The sequence below is a fragment of the Electrona antarctica genome (genome assembly GCF_951216825.1).
Source record: "Electrona antarctica genome assembly, chromosome: 4".
Taxonomy (NCBI): domain Eukaryota; kingdom Metazoa; phylum Chordata; class Actinopteri; order Myctophiformes; family Myctophidae; genus Electrona; species Electrona antarctica.
In genome coordinates, this window is record NC_136809.1 from 23,929,484 (window position 1) to 23,948,771 (window position 19,288).

The following is a 19,288-nucleotide window of genomic DNA, read 5'->3' on the forward strand; positions in this document are numbered from 1 at the left end:
TAACTTGCAATTCATTCTGAATTCCATTTATTTCAAATAATTTCTGTATGCCCACTTGGCACTCCCCCATGCTCTCTCTCCAGGTGACAGATGTGACCCGCCCAGTGTTCACACAGGCCAGTGTGTCTGCCGCCTGTCCCTCCCTCTGTAGTACCTCCCAGTGGGAATTCTCTGCGAACATCACAGATGGAGTCAACGGTACAGGCGTTGAAAGCCTCACTGTCCGTAAAGGGAACGGAACCCTCAACACTAGCACGGTCGTGGGAGCTGAGGGGGAGAACATTACACTCGCCACCTACAGCGCCTCCTGCTGTTCACGGGATGTAGAGCTGGTGGCAGTTGATGGAGCAGGAAATGTGGGGACGTGTGTGGCGCAGGCGAGAAGCACAGACACAAGCACAACCGCTCCAGAGACCACAGTCACTCCAGCAGCTGTAGTTGCTACGACGTCCACCGGAGGGCACACTTTGACTTTGTCTCAATGTCTCTGGGTCAGTCTGGCACTTAGTTTTGTTTGGATATGAAGGAATGGTTGTGGAAAAGAAATGCTTGCACAATTTTTCAATGTTCTGTAGGTTCCATCTTTTCTGTACACTTCTCTTCATTCGCTTCGGGATGATATATCCCAATATTGTAAGTCTCCTTCAGGTTAATCTGCACATTAGGGGCTCCATCTCACGCCAGGAGCCCTATTTCCTCAATTTGGGGAATTAGTATTGTGTAAGAGGCGTTCCCCCGTAAAAAATGCTATCTTGTGCCACCACCTAAATCCTTAAAACACCTCCGCTACCCATTACATTATGCATAGGTGTGGTTTGGGCGTTACGCAACTTAAACCAATCAGTGTGCCAGGTGCTAATGCCTTTAAGAGATCTATTATCCATAATCCATTATGCCCTGGATCTTGCCTTATGGAAGAGCAACGCGTGCTGCCTTGGAATACATTTATATTACAGAGGGTTGTTTTGTGTCCAGTATCTGATTATCTGCCATCCACTCCGCGACCAACACAGCCAAGTTGTGCTGCTCCTAGCATCCCTATTCCAAACATCTGAAGAAAATAGCAGATCTACAAGTTCATGATGCGCTGCAATGAATCAGGAGCTTGTTGATTGTCTCCTTTCCGCAAAGAGATTTGGTGTAGCGGGAAAAAGGAGGGGACCAAGTACAGACCCCTGGGGGACCCCGGTCAGCAAAATGTAGAAGTTTAAGTGGTTGAAACTCAGATTGTCAGCTGGGTGTTTTAAGGTATATAATATTATAACCATGTTTTGAAGAAATTATCCCTGAAGTACATTATTTCTATAAGTTCTCCATTATTTTCTACGCAGTGAGCGGGTCTTTTTCAGTCAGCGTACAGACTATTTACCATCTTACAGACATAACCAAAGTAAACTACAAACTAGATAAAGCTTGACCCTGAATACAGCCTGCTGACTTCCTTTTATTTGTTCTGTGACTGGCCTGGTAAACTGGAAATTGAGAAAGCTTGAAATAATGTAATATAGTGTTTTAACATGAATGCAATTATTTGGCAATGCTGACAGTTGAACTAATGTAGCGAAGCACTTTTTCATATGACTTGACATCTCTGTTTATACTGTACAATTACCCGAAAGAAAGGGTGGCCAGACATACGTGTGTCGTGTGGCACTGGCCAGACATTGAGAGTTAATATAGATTTTTGGAGGCAACAGAAAACATTTGCTGATACCACTGAGAAAACCGGTGGTGTATAACTTTACACCACCGGTGTACCAAAGTACTTTAAAGACAAAAAAATCATGAAGGTAAAGCTAAAGTATCTTACTTGAAAGTGAATCCGGTACCTTAGCCAATATTCATGTCAAGTAGCTCCCAATAAATGTACTTACTGTATGTATCACAAGTAGCCTATTTGATGTTAAATTGTATACTTATATCAAAAGTAAAAGTACAATGGCTTCTGAACAAATCTCTCCAATGTTTTTGGTTTAAAATGATTGAATTAAAGTAGACTGGAACATTTCCGCCCAATTCTTTGAGGTGAAAACAATCTCTCATAAATTATGTGATTAGAAATGTATAGGGACTGAACATTCTGCTGTCACAATAATGATAACAAATGAAAGTGTTACACTGGTAAAAGTCTAATATACAAGAAACTCCAGAAAGCTTACAGGTGTAAATATATTTGCTATACTGTATACAATATCTATGCTACCGTATACTGTATGTATAAAAGTTACAAATTATATATCAGTGGCCTACTTTGTACAGTTCACCAATTTCCCAAGAAGTGAATTCTATATCCTAGGAAATTTTATATTTTAACCACGTTTCAACCTGGTTTTCCAATTTCAGACATATCATTATAGGTGGAATTTGTTTTGGTTTGATTTGTATTGACCATTTTTAAAATGGTGAAAATAGCAGATCTACAAGCTCTCATGTGATGCGTACCAAAACTTCCTTTGTTGAAGAATCCTTTGTTGTCAGTTCTTAATTTGTCTTTGTATTTAATTAAAGTATGGATTGTTTTTACAATATGATTAGTTAAGTGTCATTATCATTAATGCATTTTATTTTCCTTGTCCAGAAAGCAACCAGTTGTTTATAATATTCTCTGCTATTCCACATGTTAAAGGGATATTTCACTTTCAAAAACCTTTTGGTAATTGTATCGTCTACTCCAGCTTTTGTGAACACCAGACAGTTTTTAAGTTGCTAGATTCAGTATTTAGAAAGCCTAATTGATATTCATTTCATCAGACTCGCCCCCTTAGATACAAACCCATTGTAACTCCATTTTAACAATGTTAGATTCATTAAAAACACCTGTCCTTGTTTCTGGTGACTGATATTGTATTCTAATGTGAATTGCCTGCATGTGTTTTTTCAATTACTTTTTTCATTTATTACTTGCATTATACTTTGCATTAAGATGTTCTTTCTAATCCAGATGAGATATATAAATACGTATCACATTAAAACTATAAATATAGGGTATACTGTAACTGTTTCAATCAGGATGAGCACTACCTTCTTCCTCATCCTTCCCCTGCTATTATTTGCATGCAAATCAGTAGGTCAAAATCTGGGTGTGACCATGGATTCAGACCAAAAACTTTGAAAACCATAACATCATTACAGCTTTTTATAATGAAAAAACATATCGAACGTAAAAGGATTCTTGTCTCAATCTGATACTGACGCTTTGAATATTATTTGAGTAGCCTATGATAATGACACCATGTGAAAAGAAAACACACATAACAAAAGGAAAATGTCATCTGTTATATTGAACTTTACTTTTAAAATGTTGGGCTATAGGCTAAACATTCTCTAACTTTTTCAAAATAATCAAAAATAAGTTTGCCTGGCTATATGACACATTGTGATCTTGACACATGACACATGACACAGGACAAAGAATAAAACAAAGCTTATTTAACAGCCTTAATTGTGTTGCACAACCAGGTACCATCCTGCTTAGCACTGTTGTATCTCTGATGGCAGAGAGCTGGCATGCAATTTATAATCCAAAACTCCAGGCTCTAGAGGACACACACACACACACACACACACACACACACACACACACACACACACACACACACACACACAGCATGTTAGTTCTGACAGTAGGCTATGTAGACAAGCACATCAATTAATGGGTGGAAAATATTCAACTTCCTCATTGTCACAAGTCAAAGGTCTATTCTGTATGTGTTTATAGGCCACAAACAAACCTCTGATTTGTATATGAGTAATCCAGTCAAGAAAGCTGCATGGGAAATGCTAGTGTTTAATCTATGAGAACCTGAAGTGATTTTGCAAAGCTCTTTCACAATATTCAAATTCCACAACGAAACATGTTTTAAACCAATCACTGTACACAGTTTCAGTTCTTGAATAAGCAAGTGGAATTTACCATATAATTCTGCTTTGCTTTCTGTTTCTCAGATTTTTCCAAATTGACAATTGCAAAAATTCACTGCAATACGGTATGCACCCTTCATTTTGCAAGAATTTGTGACGTAAAATAGCTTCCTTTTTGTGGAGAAAAGGGTAAAAATAATTAGATTGCACACCAAATCTGCCGTGGCAAGGCGAGCCATCTATAAGACGAGGGTTGTGTGTGTTTGTATTAATATATACTTGTGAGGATCAAATGTCTTCTGTAGACATTTAGAAGTTAGAGATATTTTAGAAATAGAGTTTGGTTATGCCTGATTTACACTAGTTAAGCGCTACCGTAACATAGCCGATCTACAAGCGTAGATCTGCTATTTTTTGGCTTATAGGCTTCCAGTTAAAAATGGATTCCATGGATAAAAAATAATTGTAAAAATGTTGTGTGCACAATGACAATAGGCCAAATAAATACCATGACAAATGTTTTTGTTCAGCTATGTTTTAAGACTTTTAAGATAATTACATTTAACTTTTGTAATGGAAGTCAATGTGTCTTGGATCGGGCTGAAACCCTTCCTAAATTTGCAGTCACAGAGTAGGCTACATCATAGAAATTCTATTTTTTGAACATCCAATTCTTTGGTTATCCGAATAATTGAAAATAATACCTCTGGTTTGATGTGAAAATGCCTTAAAGGAGGACTTCACCCATTTTCATCTATCCTCATATAACCAGTAAGACGCCCTGAGGGCGAGAAGCGAACTCGCCCTAAAGGGTGAGATCGTATGCACGCATCCGCCTGGGTGACGGCAGACTGCTGGGTGAGCGCTGGCGCTTTGGCATGGGGGGTCAGATCCACATATGGAATGAATTCTGTACTGGCCATATATGGAGCGTGTCTTGAGTGTACAGGGTTTGATGAGGTCAGATCAACATGTCAGAACAGGAAGGACGGGTAGGGAAGGATCAACATATGGAAGGTCAGAACAGGTCAGCTCCATCTAAGGGTCTAGGGTTTGAGGTCAGATGTAGATCCAATATATGCAGATCGAACTGGGAACCTTCTAGTTCCCAACTGGCAACTCTACCCCTGAGCAACTGTCGCCCCTAAATTAAACATAGTTAGTCTTTGCTAATGCTCATTATAATATGGTACCATTCTTTGAAGTGTCCACAGCCCTATGAAACACAGACCAAGTAGAAAAACAAATACTAACATTTTATCATTAGCGAGGACCAATTATATGAAGAAAGGTTGAAAATAGGTGAAGTTGTCTTTTAATGATCTCTTTTACTTTTCTCTGATGGACATAAGTCTTACCTTCAAAGCATTCTGGCAATATGAGTTGCCCATCAATGCACTGAGTAGACACTGCATAGCCACATGCCCTTTCCTTGTTCATACAATAGACTGAGATAATCTCTTGGTGGAAGACTCTCTTAGGCGTCAGATCTTCAATCCAGTGTTTTTGCCCTTCATATATTATCCTTCCTCTTTGCAGACCAAGAGTGCAAGGGTCTGTATAGACCAGAAGAAGTGGACAGGGGAGTTACATAAGTCACATTACAGACGTTATAGAAATTATTATTTTCGGTGATGAGCATGTGATACAGACAATTTGCAGAATTCTAACGCACTCTAATTTCAGCATTGCACATACACGCACGCACGCACGCACGCACGCACGCACGCACGCACACACACACACACACACACACACACACACACACACACACACACACACACACACACACACACACACACACACACACACAAGACTGAACTGTGGTGCTGTCCTGGGCTATGACATGGATAAATGTATTCTTTAGTGCCACATTGAACAAATACAGTGGATGTAAGATCTCTGATGTCTGACGTCTCTGTAATCCTTCATATCCAGCTATGCTACTACTTAATGAAGTCCTTCATGTCTTTTAGTTGAACTTGACAAAAAAGTACTAACTTATTGTGACAACTATAGACAACTAGCACCATATATGTGACCTCAGTCCCTACGTGCATTCTGGAGCTGCAGAATGAGCGTATAGGGACTGAGGTCACATATGGGGCTACTAGACAACTATAAATCAGACTACATGCTACATTGCTACATGCCCACGACAGCCCGGTTCCTACCCTTGCAAGAAGGTAGTTGGGACCACTCCCCTGTCTCCTGACATGTGCTCTCCATAACCCCATCAATTCTGTAGTCTCCGTTGCACCCATATTTGATTGATTCCTTGTAGTCATACTCTCTCTGAACGCTGCTGGACATGTAGCCATTTTCAATCGGCTGCGGTGGGGGGCAGGTTACCACTGTAAGGGAACATGTTATGAATATACATTATACAGTGTACACACACACGCACGCACGCGCGCGCACACACACACACACACACACACACACACACACACACACACACACACACACACACACACACACACACACACACACACACGCACACATATATATGCATTGCATTGCATGCAGAGAGAGATGCGTTTACAATCAGGTGATGCAGGAAAAAATGAAATCTCGCTGTTATGGTGATTACTCGGGCTTTTCAATTATATAAAATACAATACCAATTGTTATTGAGCAGTTGAGTTGAATAACAGTCCAATCCACACTAAATGGGGTCAGGACAGCAAGGCCTTTTCGGGGAGGGGACAGCATAAATTATGGACTTAGACTGTTATTGTCTCAACTTAATTGGTAAATAATCAACCAAAATAAAGTTTACTGTTGTCAATGTAGTGGCTTGCATGTCTTCTGTGAGCATGTCCACAGTAATGAAAAAATATATATTTCTAAAGTGCTTACAACATACCAGAATGATAGACAACCAGTATGATTGAATATTCTTGGTTTCTTTGTATAATGGCAAACCTTTTTGCACAGTACTGGGGCTTCAATAGAATGATTTTAGCTCATATACAGTACAACCATTTTTACCACTTACGTCGACATTCAGGGGGCATGGTCCAGCTGCCAGACGCAGTACACTGTCCTCTTGCGTTGCCTGTGACTACAAATGGAGGCAGGCACTTGTAGGTCCCACCGAGACCAAACTCTGTGGTATTCCCTCTGACATACTTATCATAGACTATTATCCCGAACTCTGGGATCGGAGCAAGACCACACATCACAGCTGAGGGAAACAAGTTGGAAAACAAAATCTTTTAACTTATTTTGGATGTACTCACTCAGGCCTGCAGACATGCTGTGTAACTACAGGTTCAGGCACAGTCTGTCACCATCCCTAGATCCCAAGGATAGTGTTTCTTTTAGTACCCGGGCCGGCTGGGACACTACAATCTAGTGTGCATTCAGACATTAAAGATCACTCTTTACCTTGCACACACTCTGGCACATCTGCAGACTGTATACAATTATCCATTTGACCATTATCATATTTCAGCTGCAGATTAAAGGGATATTTCACATTTAAATAAAATAAATTAAAAGAAAATATATTTAAAAAAAAATGAAAAAAGTAATGGAAAGATCACGGCCACCTCATTCATTAGAATGTTCTTCTAAAGGGTGAGGGGGTGGTATTTTCCATTACTTTATGATTTTTTTCATATATATTATTAGAGACAATTTCTCCTTCAATTTGTTGTTTAATAAAAAAATATATATACTCGTCTGAACAAATAATAACTTGACAATTAAAATGCAAGAATACATTTAAGAGTAGATGTGTGTAGCAGTTTAAAAAAATAAGAAATAAAGGTCAACTCATTCTTTGGAGTGTAAAGTGCCATGTAGCATATACACACGCTTGCATTCGGGTGTCGGGGTGCTCCATGATCCATCTTCTTGGCACTCGGAACTGTTGTGACCATGCAAGATGTACCTGTATGTACAGGTGTTGGGTATTAAAGCCAATTCAATATTTGCATGTATTCTACTGTAATCTGTTAAACAAAATAAGATAGACAAATTATGTTCCCAGCATGAAAACATATAGCTCCATCCACGCAGATCGTATTTTGCTCTAACTCTGGGAAATTCCAGACAGTGATTGAGTTAAAGCTGTCCTTCTTTCCTTACCCCTCATTGCAAGTGTAGCTGATTATATTCTTATACTCAGTTTGATGGAAACCTTCAAGCTGAACCTCTCCATTATACATTGTGTGTGGATAGGGGCATCTGACTGCTGTAGGAGAGACGTTTAAGACATGTTTACTATGCATTCCATATACATTTAGCAACATAAAAGACCATAGTTCTATGATATACTGTATATATATTATTATATTGATATTATTATTTAGATATAGATTGACAATAGATAAGACTAAGTCTATTGCCCTCTGCTCTTTTTCCCTCTACAACAAATCTCTTCTCCAAAAATAGCTAATCTACAAGGTCACAACTTGTTACAAATGAAATGTTCACCCATTCTTTGCCAAATGTTAGCCCATTATGACATTGACATGCCCAGAATCAGGATGCTAGCTATGGTTCATGCTGTGAAAACTTTTAACTAGGGTAAATAACTCCAAATTATGCTATGATAACTGTACCACCAATGAAGTGTCAATATCATTTGGGTTTATTGGAAACAAATGAAGACCTACGGTCGCACTTGAGGTCATTTTTGGTCCATAGTCCGGTGTTGGCACAAACGATAGTTAGAGAACCTGCAGAGATGCTATAACCTGGTTTACAGGACAGGGTTATCGCAACACCTGGGTTGGAGATTCTCTGGAGCCCTTCTGCAATAGCATTGTCTGGCAGGACTGGCCTACCGCAATCTGCAAAGACACACAATAAGGCCTAATGTACTTACACTCATATGGACCGTGCATCGAGTGATTTTGGGTAGGCAACCAGGCAACACATGGAAGTATGGTTCATTAAACAAGTGAATTATCTCAGGACCGAGAACTAAGACATTAATAAGTAAGATAAGTGAAATAAATGCTCAAATATAGAGCACTAGTGCATTCAACCTGTACAACTTTCTAAAATAATCAAAACGTAGTACATTAAAATACTCTTTGACCATTAATTAGTTCTTATATACACTAACCGGTAATAATAAGGCAACAGAAGGCAATAATACAATAAAGCAAAGCAAATGTAATCTGTTGAACTGCCATAAGGCTTTGCTTTTTTGTCAACGAATACCAGTAATGATAATATTACCCTTGGATGTCACAGCAGTGAAGAAGGCAAATGGGCACAAGAGAAGCAAAGTAGTCATGTGTCCCATCATCAGGGGCTCAGAAAAGTTCTGTTCAGCTTCACTTCCTTTGTTATTTGTCAAAACAGTGCTATCCGTCTGCCCCTGTCCCTGATGTTTGTGTTTCTGTTGAATGAAACCGTTAAGTGTAGGCTCAAGTAACAGTCTATTGATTTGTACTTCTCTGTTTACCAGCAGTCCGCAACCATGGTACCATTTACTGGAAGTGAAAGTTTAACAGTGCACTTCCCCTTGCTGCAATAATTGTTACAAAATAAAGGGGGACAGGGGGCTGACATCTGCTAAACACACTTCTTCAGAACTCACAAGTTGAACAGCATTGCTCTGTTGAGGAAGAACTACATCCTCTTTTAAGTTAAAGTCAAAGTCATACGATTTGTCACACACGTTACCGTAGTGAAATCTGTTCTCTGCATTTGACCCATCTCTTGGAGCAGTGAGCCGCAGCCAAGGAGCGGTGAGCTGCAGCCGTGCCGCGCTCGGGAATCATTTGATTAGTTGATTTGACCCCCCAATACAACCCTTTGATGCTGAGTGCCAAACAGGGAGGCATTGGGTCCCATTTTTACAGTCTTTGGTATGACCCGGCCGGGGATCGAACCCAGACCTCCCAGTTTCAGGGCGGACACTCTAACCACAAGGCCACTGAACAGGACCTACAGTACAACATAAAATTCAACTTTTTCAAAAATGTTGGTGTTTTTTGGGCTCCCCTATGTGTTTTCTATCCCCACAAATACACAATTTTGAACAATCTGACTTTCACATCATATACAGGCTTTTATGGTAATTGCTCTCAGGAACAGCACAACTGATTGGGTCGTATGCATGATGTCATCAGTATCACACTACTGGCATGGAATTAAAACAAGCCTGGTTTTATCTAGCATCAGTATTATATTATATATATTATATTATGACTAAAATATTAAATAATTTTCATATCAGCACCACCACCTCAGGACATTGTGGTACTGCAGCTAAAACTGCTTCAAAGTCCAAAAGAAATGAGTGGTGATTTAGGCTCAAACCATTAGAAATAAGTTTGAGGAGCATAGACACACAACAGTTTTAAAATACATGTTATTTCTGCTTTAAATCAGTGGTTCTCAAATTGACCCTTACAGGTCTATAACTCTCTCACACACACACACACACACACACACACACACACACACACACACACACACACACACACACACACACACACACACACACACACACACACACACACACACACACACACACACACACACACACACACACACACACACACACCATAAGGTCAGTATGTCAACATGATGAAATAAAGTTATTTTAGATATCACTCTATGCAAATTGTATACCACCTACAGTACATCAAACGTTATGTTAACACCCTTTTTTAATGAGACACATCTTGTTTTGTTTTTATGTTGGTTTTATTAAGGCAGTATTCATGTTCCAGTCTACCCTGGTTCTTTATGATGGCATTGCAGGCTGCGAAGCGTTAATATGTGACATTATGCAGGTGCTACTGCGCTAGTGGGGCCTTCAGGAGGTGCGGCACACATTCTGATCTCTGATGGAAGCGTTTTCGCCCTTAGGTTATACTCCATCTTGCCTGGTTCTGGAAGGAAACATTATGACAAAACAAATGCATTAAGAAACATCTTGACGTGTAGCCTAATGATACGGTCGGTGGCAGTAGTCAGTGTGAGGTTTCTCAAAGGACATCTCTAAACCAAACATCAGTGCTGAGTATTTGGGGGGAATTGTCCAGTCCACCACACATATTATTTCAAAATGTTTACTTCCATAAATCCTATCAGCAATCCAAATCACCCCCTGTGAGACTATACAAAGGGGTTACTTTGAATTATGTGAACAGAGGCTCACCTGCAAAGCATTCTGGGATGGGGAGCGTTCCATGGTTGCAGACGCTGGCCACGGGGTAGCCGCATTTCTCGCTTCTGTTCAGACAGTAGAAGACAACAGGCTCCATATGAAGGACTCGGTTTGGTTTCAGATCCGCAATCCAGAGCTTCTTGCCATTGTAGAAGATGCGTCCTCTTTTAATACCGACTGCACAGGGGGCTGTGGGGAAAATGGCTGAGATGAGATTTTCTTTTCTTTTTTTCATGAATTCAGCCACTAGAGTATAGATAGACTATAAGACAAACATAACTTGACTACATCAAGTTCCCCCAAGTTGAATATATGGGTAATTCAGTTTGAGATTTTAACTTGCTTAGTTATCATAACTAAGCACTCTCTTTCTGCTACACCAAATAAGTAATAATATCAATAATAGCTGCTAAACATGTTATTTGCGTTTTTATATTGTCACAATTCATATTACCTTGCAAAACTACATCTTTTGGCTCACTGTAAGTCATATAAGCCTATAATTTATTTGGTTAACCCATTTTGGGCGGGAACCCCTTTTGGTGTTTTAAACATTATGTTATAATTTAGCTATTGAAAAATAGCTGATCTACAAGCTCGTAAGCTTGTAGGTCTGCTATTTTTGAAAAATCGTAAGAATGTGGCGCAAATCTTTGAATATATATTCTTTCAAAGTGAATGTTTTTAACTCAGGTCTAAATGGGTTAAAAGGTTTGATTATTATACTGCCTTCAAAGCCAAAGTGCAGTAACTACGTATTTGTGTATCCCACCAGGTCAAATGTAGCCTCGCGTAGCCAGACGTATCTGCCTTTGCAATACAAATTGCCCAAGGCAGATATATATCTCTGTTGCCCAAGGCAGATAAGGTCAAATTAGCCCTCATGATTTTGACGGATAAGCAATTACCTCAAGAACAATTACATAATATCACTTATGCCGATTCCTCATTGGCCGCAGGCTGACTAGTTGAAACACTTTTAAAACCATTTATCGGTTACTTTATTTTTGTAGTTATTGCACTTTTGGCTTTGTAGGGGCACTATAGTGTAATGTGATTGGTGATTGTCCCTCGACTCACCCCTACAGATTGGTTGGTTGGACCAGTTCCCTGAGTTCTGGCACTGTATCTCAGCATCTCCTTCCAGAACATAGTGCTCATTGCAGGCGAACTTGACCTTCTCCTTATAGCCATGTTCCCGCAACACAGCGAAGGTGATAAAGCCATTTGGCATGGCTCTGGGGATTGAGCAGCTCACATCTGTGTGGAGAAACTGAGTTGAGGGCTTGAGGCATTTCTGAATGCCACTCTTAGGAATGTATCAACGAGTGAAAAAGGAACTTTATTTGTATTTATTATTTTTATTTCAAAAATATTCTTTCCATCAAATAATGAATGACAGAAATCAAACATAAATGTGAAAAAGGAACTTTATTATTATTCTTTTTTATATAGGCTACCTACCACGACATACTGGTGGCTCAGTGGCATTTCCATCAGACATGCAGAAACCCCTCTCGTAGCTTGGTGCTTTGGGTGAGTTGCACTCATATGTCCAGCCTTGCCCATAGATGGTGTTGGTTCCAACAACTCTCTTGTCGTGGATGATTCGGCCATCTCTTGGTGGTTTAGGCAGAGGACAGTTCACAGCTGCATGGGGGAACAAGAGGTTAATCTGAATTTAAACTGGGGAACCTATCCTGATGCAGGAATAAAGCAACATGTTATTTCTACATTATTTAAACAAAGATATATCATGCTTGTATTTATACTGTATTCCCCCAGGGGAAGTCATGCTCTATTCTCATTCCCAACCTTTTCAGGTTGTGACCCCCAAAATGTACATATTTAAACTGGGGACCCCACACCCTGACAAGCACTTGGAGCTGAGGCATTCAATTCTGTTTGACTCGGTTCCACATGTAAATATTGTTATAATAGCAGATCGACAAGCTCACAACGCCTCGCAATGTGAGGCGTTGTTATCTTGTAGATCAGATGTTTTCACAATTCTTGGATCTTTCTTAGATTATTTGACAATTTGCTTCACACCTATTCTTACTGACTTTGTTCTCAAACCCCAATCTGAAATTGTATTTATGACTAGAAGATAATCAAACCTGGGGCAAAGAGTAAGTGAAAACTATTCAATTATTTAAAAAGTATTTTTTTTCAATACCTCTGCAAAGAGGTGGTGGGTGGCTCCAAGTACTATCATGTAGGCAACTGCTTTCATTGGCTCCTTCCATGACATACCTGAAGGGAAGAATTGCGTTTTATGAATAGAAACCAAACCACTGTCACTGGATTAGCTGATTCAATAAAGTAGGTTAGCCACTTTAAACCTGCCATCCAAATTTAGGGCCTGCTATTTTATAGACAAACAATGTTCAACAGATTACAAGTCTATAACTCAGAGAGTTCTGTATACTACCAGAGTTATAATTCAGTGTCCATTTGGTTCCAAACTTTCAATCATTTACTGAGGACCCCATATGGAACTCCCACTATGGGGGTCCCCAGATCCCACTCTGAGAGCCACATATAGTAAAGGCTTGAACCATGAAGTGAGCTTACCCGTCGTCACAAGTGTAGTTGAGCACAGTCTTAAAGGGAACCTCTTTCCTCCCCATTGCCAAGGGCTGTAGCGGCTTGGGGATTGGGCACACCTTGGCTACCAGAAAGATGATGGTTACGACAATGTATTAAAGCCCAAACCACACCAGTTGCAACTTGTTGCAAATAATCGAAACTAGTCGCAACTCCTTGCAACAAAACTGTTTTAAGGTCAACCACACAAATGCAACCTCTTGCAACAGCCATTGGGGATGGTTGCAAGTAGTTGCGTGGTGAATCATTGGTGCAGTATGGGCTTAAAGAACAGTCCACTCAATAAAACCCTTATTTAACCATTACTTAACCAGGCAATTCGTCATCTAGTTCAGTTGAAGACATTTTTTTAAATTATATAACCATGTGTATTTATAATCACATTGTATTAATGTGGAGTTTCATATATTATTTGTGTATTTAAATATTTAATAATTTATTTGGAATTCATTCAACAGCTTTGAGAACTTAATTTGCAGGTTCAGATTTGTGATGTGAATGGCAAGTGACTTCTGTGGTGAGTTGATTGCGACTGTAGGTCGCAGATTACTATGAAAACCTGCAAAAGCTGTCAGTCTGTCAGTCATTCCACCATATATGGCTGTCAGTCCCTCACGCCTCGTGACACATCAAGCCACCATATATGGCTGGCAGTCTGTCACGCCTCGTGACACGCTCCATATATGGCCGTCTCCATATACAGTATGAAGATCACGACACTGACCTCATCAAACCCTGGATAGCCATACATGGAGAAGACTGGATCATCACCTAGATCTGCATATATGGAGCCGGCCAGCATCTCCGGCCAGCAACTCTACATCTGACCTCAAACCCTTAGATATATGGAGCTGACCTGTTCTGACATTCAATATGTTGATCCTTCTCCACCCGTCCTTCCTCTTCGATGTCTCCCTTTTGACTGATGCCTATTGCCTGTAGCCTGATTATCAGACTGTAGCTTTCTTGAAGCTTCAGTCTGACATTGTCTCCTGTCTGAGCGATTTCAAGGGGAGGGGATTAGAATTTCCCTCAACCCTCTGTGTGTTGCGCTGCGTGATGACGCTGAAAACGGGACTCGGCGCTGATTGGTTGTTCGTTAGACCCACCCCCCCACCACCGATTCTCATTGGATAATACATTTTTCTACCGAAGAAATTATAGGTTCACAGTGCAACACCAGACCAAGAGATGCAGTCCACTCAGAGAGTGGGCGGGGTCTTTGGGCTGGATCCAGGCTATATTGCCTGTCCATTCAAACTCTAGACGGACCTGCCCCAAAGTTATTCGTGCAGCCGCGCCCGGCAGCCGGCGAAAACTAGAGTTCTCAACAGGCCCGGAAATTAACGCCCGGTCCTACCTGGGCCCTCATCAAACCCTGTACACTCAAGACACTGCCCCCACTGCCACCCTTAGAACTCCATATATGGAGCTGACCTGTTCTGACATTCCATATGTTGTTCTGACCTCATCAAACCCTGTACACTCAAGACACACTCCATATATGGCCAGTACAAAATTCATCCCATATGTTGATCCGACCCCCTCATGACCAAGCGCCAGCGCTCGCCCAGCAGTCTTCCGTCACCCAGGCGGATGCGTGCAGGGGCGAGGTCGCTCCTCACCCTCAGGGCGTCTTACTGGTTATGTCCAGCTCTTACTAACACATAAATTGTGTTGACTTGATGCTGAAAACCTGCAATTAGGTTGTAAGAGTCACTCACGGGCACATGTTATGTCTGACGGCGTCCACTCTCCTGTGGCAGTGCAAGAAATCCTCCGAGGGGATGCTGTGGAAGGCGTGTACCCCTGTTCACACTTAAGGGTCACCTCCTCGGCCACCTCATACACACGTTTTAGGGTTGACTCGTCAATGCCATCACTGATGGGCGGGCGGCCGCACACTGAGGGAAACAGAAAAAACATGTAGAACCTTTAGTCTTTATTTTTAATTTTTGTGGTATCCAGACAGCCAGCAATGGGTAGAACGCTCTCAAAAAGAATTTAGTCTCTGTGACACATCTAGGGGCCGCAATCTGCATTCAAAGATGTTCCTAGAAGCTTTGTCATTGGTCGAAAAAAACCCGGTCGCAGTGACTAACCAATCAGGAAGCAGACAGGCAAATCAACCAATGACAAAGCTTCTAGGAAAATCTTTGAATGCAGATTGCGGCCCCTAGATGTGTCACAGAGACTCATTTCTTTGGGGAGCGTTCTACCCATTGCTGGCTGTCTGAATACCAAAAAAATAAAAAATAAAAAGGTCATTACAATTTTGACATATTGCTTATAGCAGCTTTAAGAAGCCATAATACTGTATTATACTAACTGTACAACAACAAGATATGCAAGCTTACAATGCATTGCCATACGAGTATATGAGGTTGTAGATCAGCTAATCGCAGTACTTAACCAATTTAGGACTACTGCTGATTCTAAAAACACCTTCTAATTCCTGATCTAAAAAAGTTTTAACATTTTCTCAAAATTTTGTATATCTTTTTTGGAAACATTTTGGAAAATGTGGGAAATTTGCCTATTATGATGTGGCCAAAATAGGAACAGCAGGTTAGTTGCAAATGAAAATAAAAACAAACGATCTGTAAATGTTTCATTTAGGCTACAAATGTTTTGTCTTGGAGACCCCACAGTCTGCACCAATTTTTGTACGCTCGCTTATGGAGAAGAAGTTGCAGACATCATGGAAAGTGTGTTGATTTAACATAGCCTACCCTCTTTCTCCCAATTTGTAATTAGGCTACTGCTTAAACAGACAGACCTATAGTTCATTATTATTATTTTGGCAGTGTGGCTCTAAAGAGCAGAATTGTTCTCCATCTATTGGACACATTGTGTGTGTGTGTGTGTGTGTGTGTGTGTGTGTGTGTGTGTGTGTGTGTGTGTGTGTGTGTGTGTGTGTGTGTGTGTGTGTGTGTGTGTGTGTGTGTGTGTGTGTGTGTGTGTGTGAGCACAGTAATGGAAAAAAAAAACGTTATAACTACTCATATTAATTGCATTGATTCCAGTCTCTATTCCATAACACAATGAAGCATTTCGAAGAGATTTCTCATTACCTTTCTTAGATGTTACAGTTGTGTATAAAGCAACTTGGCAGAGGAACAGCAAAGCCAGTGTTGGAGTCATCTTTGGGGGCGAGATCTCCAAACTGCACACTCTAACTCTGGGTGGAAGTTACATAAGAGTGCATGATGTTCTGCTCAAGCTCCAATTTAAGCCAGAATAGGCTCTGATTGTTTGAATCCAAAGGTCAGTACTAATGCATAATATTTGCTCAGAGTTTAACTTTGGTTTTGTACACAGGCTGACACAGATGCTGAATGTACACAGACCAACAGGGGATGAGAGACTGATGTTTTACAAACACATCAAGCATTGGGATTATACAGACCACTGTAACTAGGTTACACGTAATTTGCTGATTAAAATACAAAAGGGGTAGCACAGCCTCATTGAAGGTGAACTACATTACTGGGATGAAATGGCCTCTACTGTAGATTAAAGGCTTTTTTAAGTAATCTGTGTCTAAAACTGTGTGTGTGTGTGTGTGTGTGTGTGTGTGTGTGTGTGTGTGTGTGTGTGTGTGTGTGTGTGTGTGTGTGTGTGTGTGTGTGTGTGTGTGTGTGTGTGTGTGTGTGTGTGTGTGTGCTCAATTTACTAAACCGTCCCAAAGTACAGAAGTACAGTACTGATATATCTACACACCAAACTAACAAGTTGTCACTGTCATCCAGGTAGAACCCGTGAATGTCCAAAACTGTTACTTTTCGGGAAATTGGAGCTATGTGTTCCAATAGATCCGATGCAGTTATAATGAATTGCATTTTTATAGTGCTTTTCCAAGTGCTCAAAGCGCTTTATAATGGTTCATTCATTCATACATTGGGAAGTGAAGCGGTGAACAGTCGACGCCAGCGTCCTCACTTCCCACATTCAGACACCAATGGTGGCAAGCTCACACCGACCAACTCATTGGAGGCAATGTAGGGTTCAGTGTCTTGCTCAAGGACACTTCGACATGTGGACAGGAGGAGCCGGGATTCGAACCGCCGACCCAGGGATCATTGGAGGACCTGCTCTACCTCCTGAGGCACAGCCGCCCTTTATTAGTTATTCATTAATTAACACAAGCTCTTGTTAATAATTTCCATTGGTTAAGTAGCAGTAGCAAAAATGGCAGATCACGATGCATTGTAGATTGGCTACTTTTGCTACTTTTGTGTTTGATTGATTGATTGAAATATTTATTAACAGTTTGCAGAATTACAGTACATTTCAAGCACAAACTCAATACAAAGACTGTTAACTGTGAGTGGACGACCCAATTAAGCATTACACTTGTTTACAAGAGGGTCCACCTTGTTCAATTCATCAATGTGTGACACTTCATCATGTGAGATTGCATGTGTAGCATTGCGCGGAAGTGGGGATTGAACCTGGAGCTCCCACTCGCCAGACCAACGCGCAACCTGAGCCCGATTAAGCAGGGCAGTGGCGTGCACAGACATTTAGAGGGGCAGGTGCTCAAGTGAAAAAGGGCACCTTGTGCAACGCGTGGAACCGGCCGGTTGCCTTAATAATAGTGTGAGATTTATAGAAAAAACCTTTTCTTTTTTTTCTCCAAAAGGGCACATTGCCAAAAGGGCTAGCACCCCCTAGTGTCTATCTGTGCACGACACTGAAGCAGGGCTGTTGCGAGCTGGGTCTTGGCTGGGGGCTACACATGCCAGTAGAGGAGAGGTTGGAATGCAATTTTGGAGTTGCTTTAGGAATATTTGGCATGGTAAACCTAGCCTCACGTAGCCAGCCTTCATCTGCCTTTGCAATGCATATTGCCCCAGGAAGATTAAGTCTGGCTTCTCTCAATTGTGGGAGGACTTTACGGCCGAAATGGTGACGAGCCAACCAGATTCGTCTGGAACCAGGTTATAACCAACCAGGGCCCAGTATTCAAATATGGGGCGGGACATTGCAGGAAATAAATCTAATACTGAGAGACAAGACTAATATCTACGCAGTGATATCGTATCGTAAACCAGTGCTTCTCAACCATGACCCCCCCAACTTTAATAAATTATTATATTATTCAGCAAAACAAGCTAATAGTGTATAACAGGCTGTGGGTATTATGGTTGGCAAAATGTTTGTATGCAATCATGCATTGTAGGCCTACAAATGCACACCAAATCTCATCAAAAATAAAGAGAACAACCCCTACTGATTTTGGTGGCCCCATAGCCTTTCCTCTAGCACCACCCATAGGCCAAAAGGACCCCCCCGGCCCCCCCCCCCCATACATGGTACTTATTTCACTTCAGTGAGTGTGCAAATATACTAATATGTCCTAAACTGTCCTATAATGTTATAAAAAAGACATTATTGGCAAAAATATTAATTGTTCAAGGTTGTATTAAATACTTAATTTTATTACATTATCGACTTCATAAACTTATTTTCTAAAGAAAATAAATCATTTTCATTTTATGAGCATTGTTTCCTTTCCTCCAACGCCCAAATGTAGTTGCAGGTGCGCAGTGTGTCCACATGATGGCGTTCTCATTCCAAATTCCTCCGCCGTGACCAGTCCAGCACTCTGCAGTTGTACTACCAGGGGCCCTACCCTCCCAACCCAGCCTCCCACTGTGGATCTGACAT

The 19,288-nt window shown here is 40.9% G+C and overlaps 3 protein-coding genes across 3 annotated transcripts in view; 1 reads left to right on the plus strand and 2 right to left on the minus strand.

Annotated features, from left to right (window-relative positions):
* Positions 1–2,917, plus strand: part of LOC306922477 (von Willebrand factor A domain-containing protein 7-like) — a 45,896-nt gene extending 42,979 nt beyond the window's left edge. The window contains exon 18 of the mRNA XM_079500118.1: positions 84–2,917. Within this exon, the coding sequence (XP_079356244.1) occupies positions 84–524 (441 nt within the window). The 3' untranslated portion in view covers positions 525–2,917. The remainder of the gene's footprint in view (positions 1–83) is intronic.
* Positions 2,918–3,172: 255 nt separating this feature from the next.
* Positions 3,173–9,255, minus strand: LOC306922007 (beta-2-glycoprotein 1-like). The gene is made up of 8 exons (XM_079499362.1): positions 9,061–9,255; positions 8,490–8,666; positions 7,960–8,065; positions 7,686–7,762; positions 6,863–7,051; positions 6,036–6,215; positions 5,220–5,417; positions 3,173–3,536 (listed from the first exon to the last, which is right to left on the minus strand). Exons 1-8 carry the CDS (start codon positions 9,128–9,130, stop codon positions 3,472–3,474), a joined length of 1,062 nt encoding a protein of 353 aa, XP_079355488.1. The 5' UTR covers positions 9,131–9,255; the 3' UTR covers positions 3,173–3,471.
* Positions 9,256–10,538: 1,283 nt separating this feature from the next.
* Positions 10,539–16,799, minus strand: LOC306922005 (beta-2-glycoprotein 1-like). Its single transcript, XM_079499360.1, has 8 exons — positions 16,690–16,799; positions 15,340–15,519; positions 13,583–13,679; positions 13,185–13,261; positions 12,470–12,655; positions 12,086–12,265; positions 10,997–11,194; positions 10,539–10,727 (listed from the first exon to the last, which is right to left on the minus strand). Exons 1-8 carry the CDS (start codon positions 16,757–16,759, stop codon positions 10,621–10,623), a joined length of 1,095 nt encoding a protein of 364 aa, XP_079355486.1. The 5' UTR covers positions 16,760–16,799; the 3' UTR covers positions 10,539–10,620.
* Between the last annotated feature and the right edge of the window lie 2,489 nt (positions 16,800–19,288).

Bases quoted from the DNA above. Each gene is read 5' to 3' on its own strand.
- LOC306922007 (XM_079499362.1), bottom strand. From the start codon at position 9,130: ATGATGGGACACATGACTACTTTGCTTCTCTTGTGCCCATTTGCCTTC. The intron at 6,216-6,862 runs GTAAGTGGTAAA...GTTCCCTTACAG, and splicing joins CATGCCCCCTGAATGTCGAC to TGGTAACCTGCCCCCCACCG. The intron at 5,418-6,035 runs GTAGGAACCGGG...TGGTCTATACAG, and splicing joins CCAACTACCTTCTTGCAAGG to ACCCTTGCACTCTTGGTCTG.
- LOC306922005 (XM_079499360.1), bottom strand. From the start codon at position 16,759: ATGACTCCAACACTGGCTTTGCTGTTCCTCTGCCAAGTTGCTTTATAC. The intron at 12,656-13,184 runs GTATTGAAAAAA...TCCCCCATGCAG, and splicing joins CCCACCACCTCTTTGCAGAG to CTGTGAACTGTCCTCTGCCT. The intron at 12,266-12,469 runs GTAGGTAGCCTA...TTCTCCACACAG, and splicing joins TGAGCCACCAGTATGTCGTG to ATGTGAGCTGCTCAATCCCC.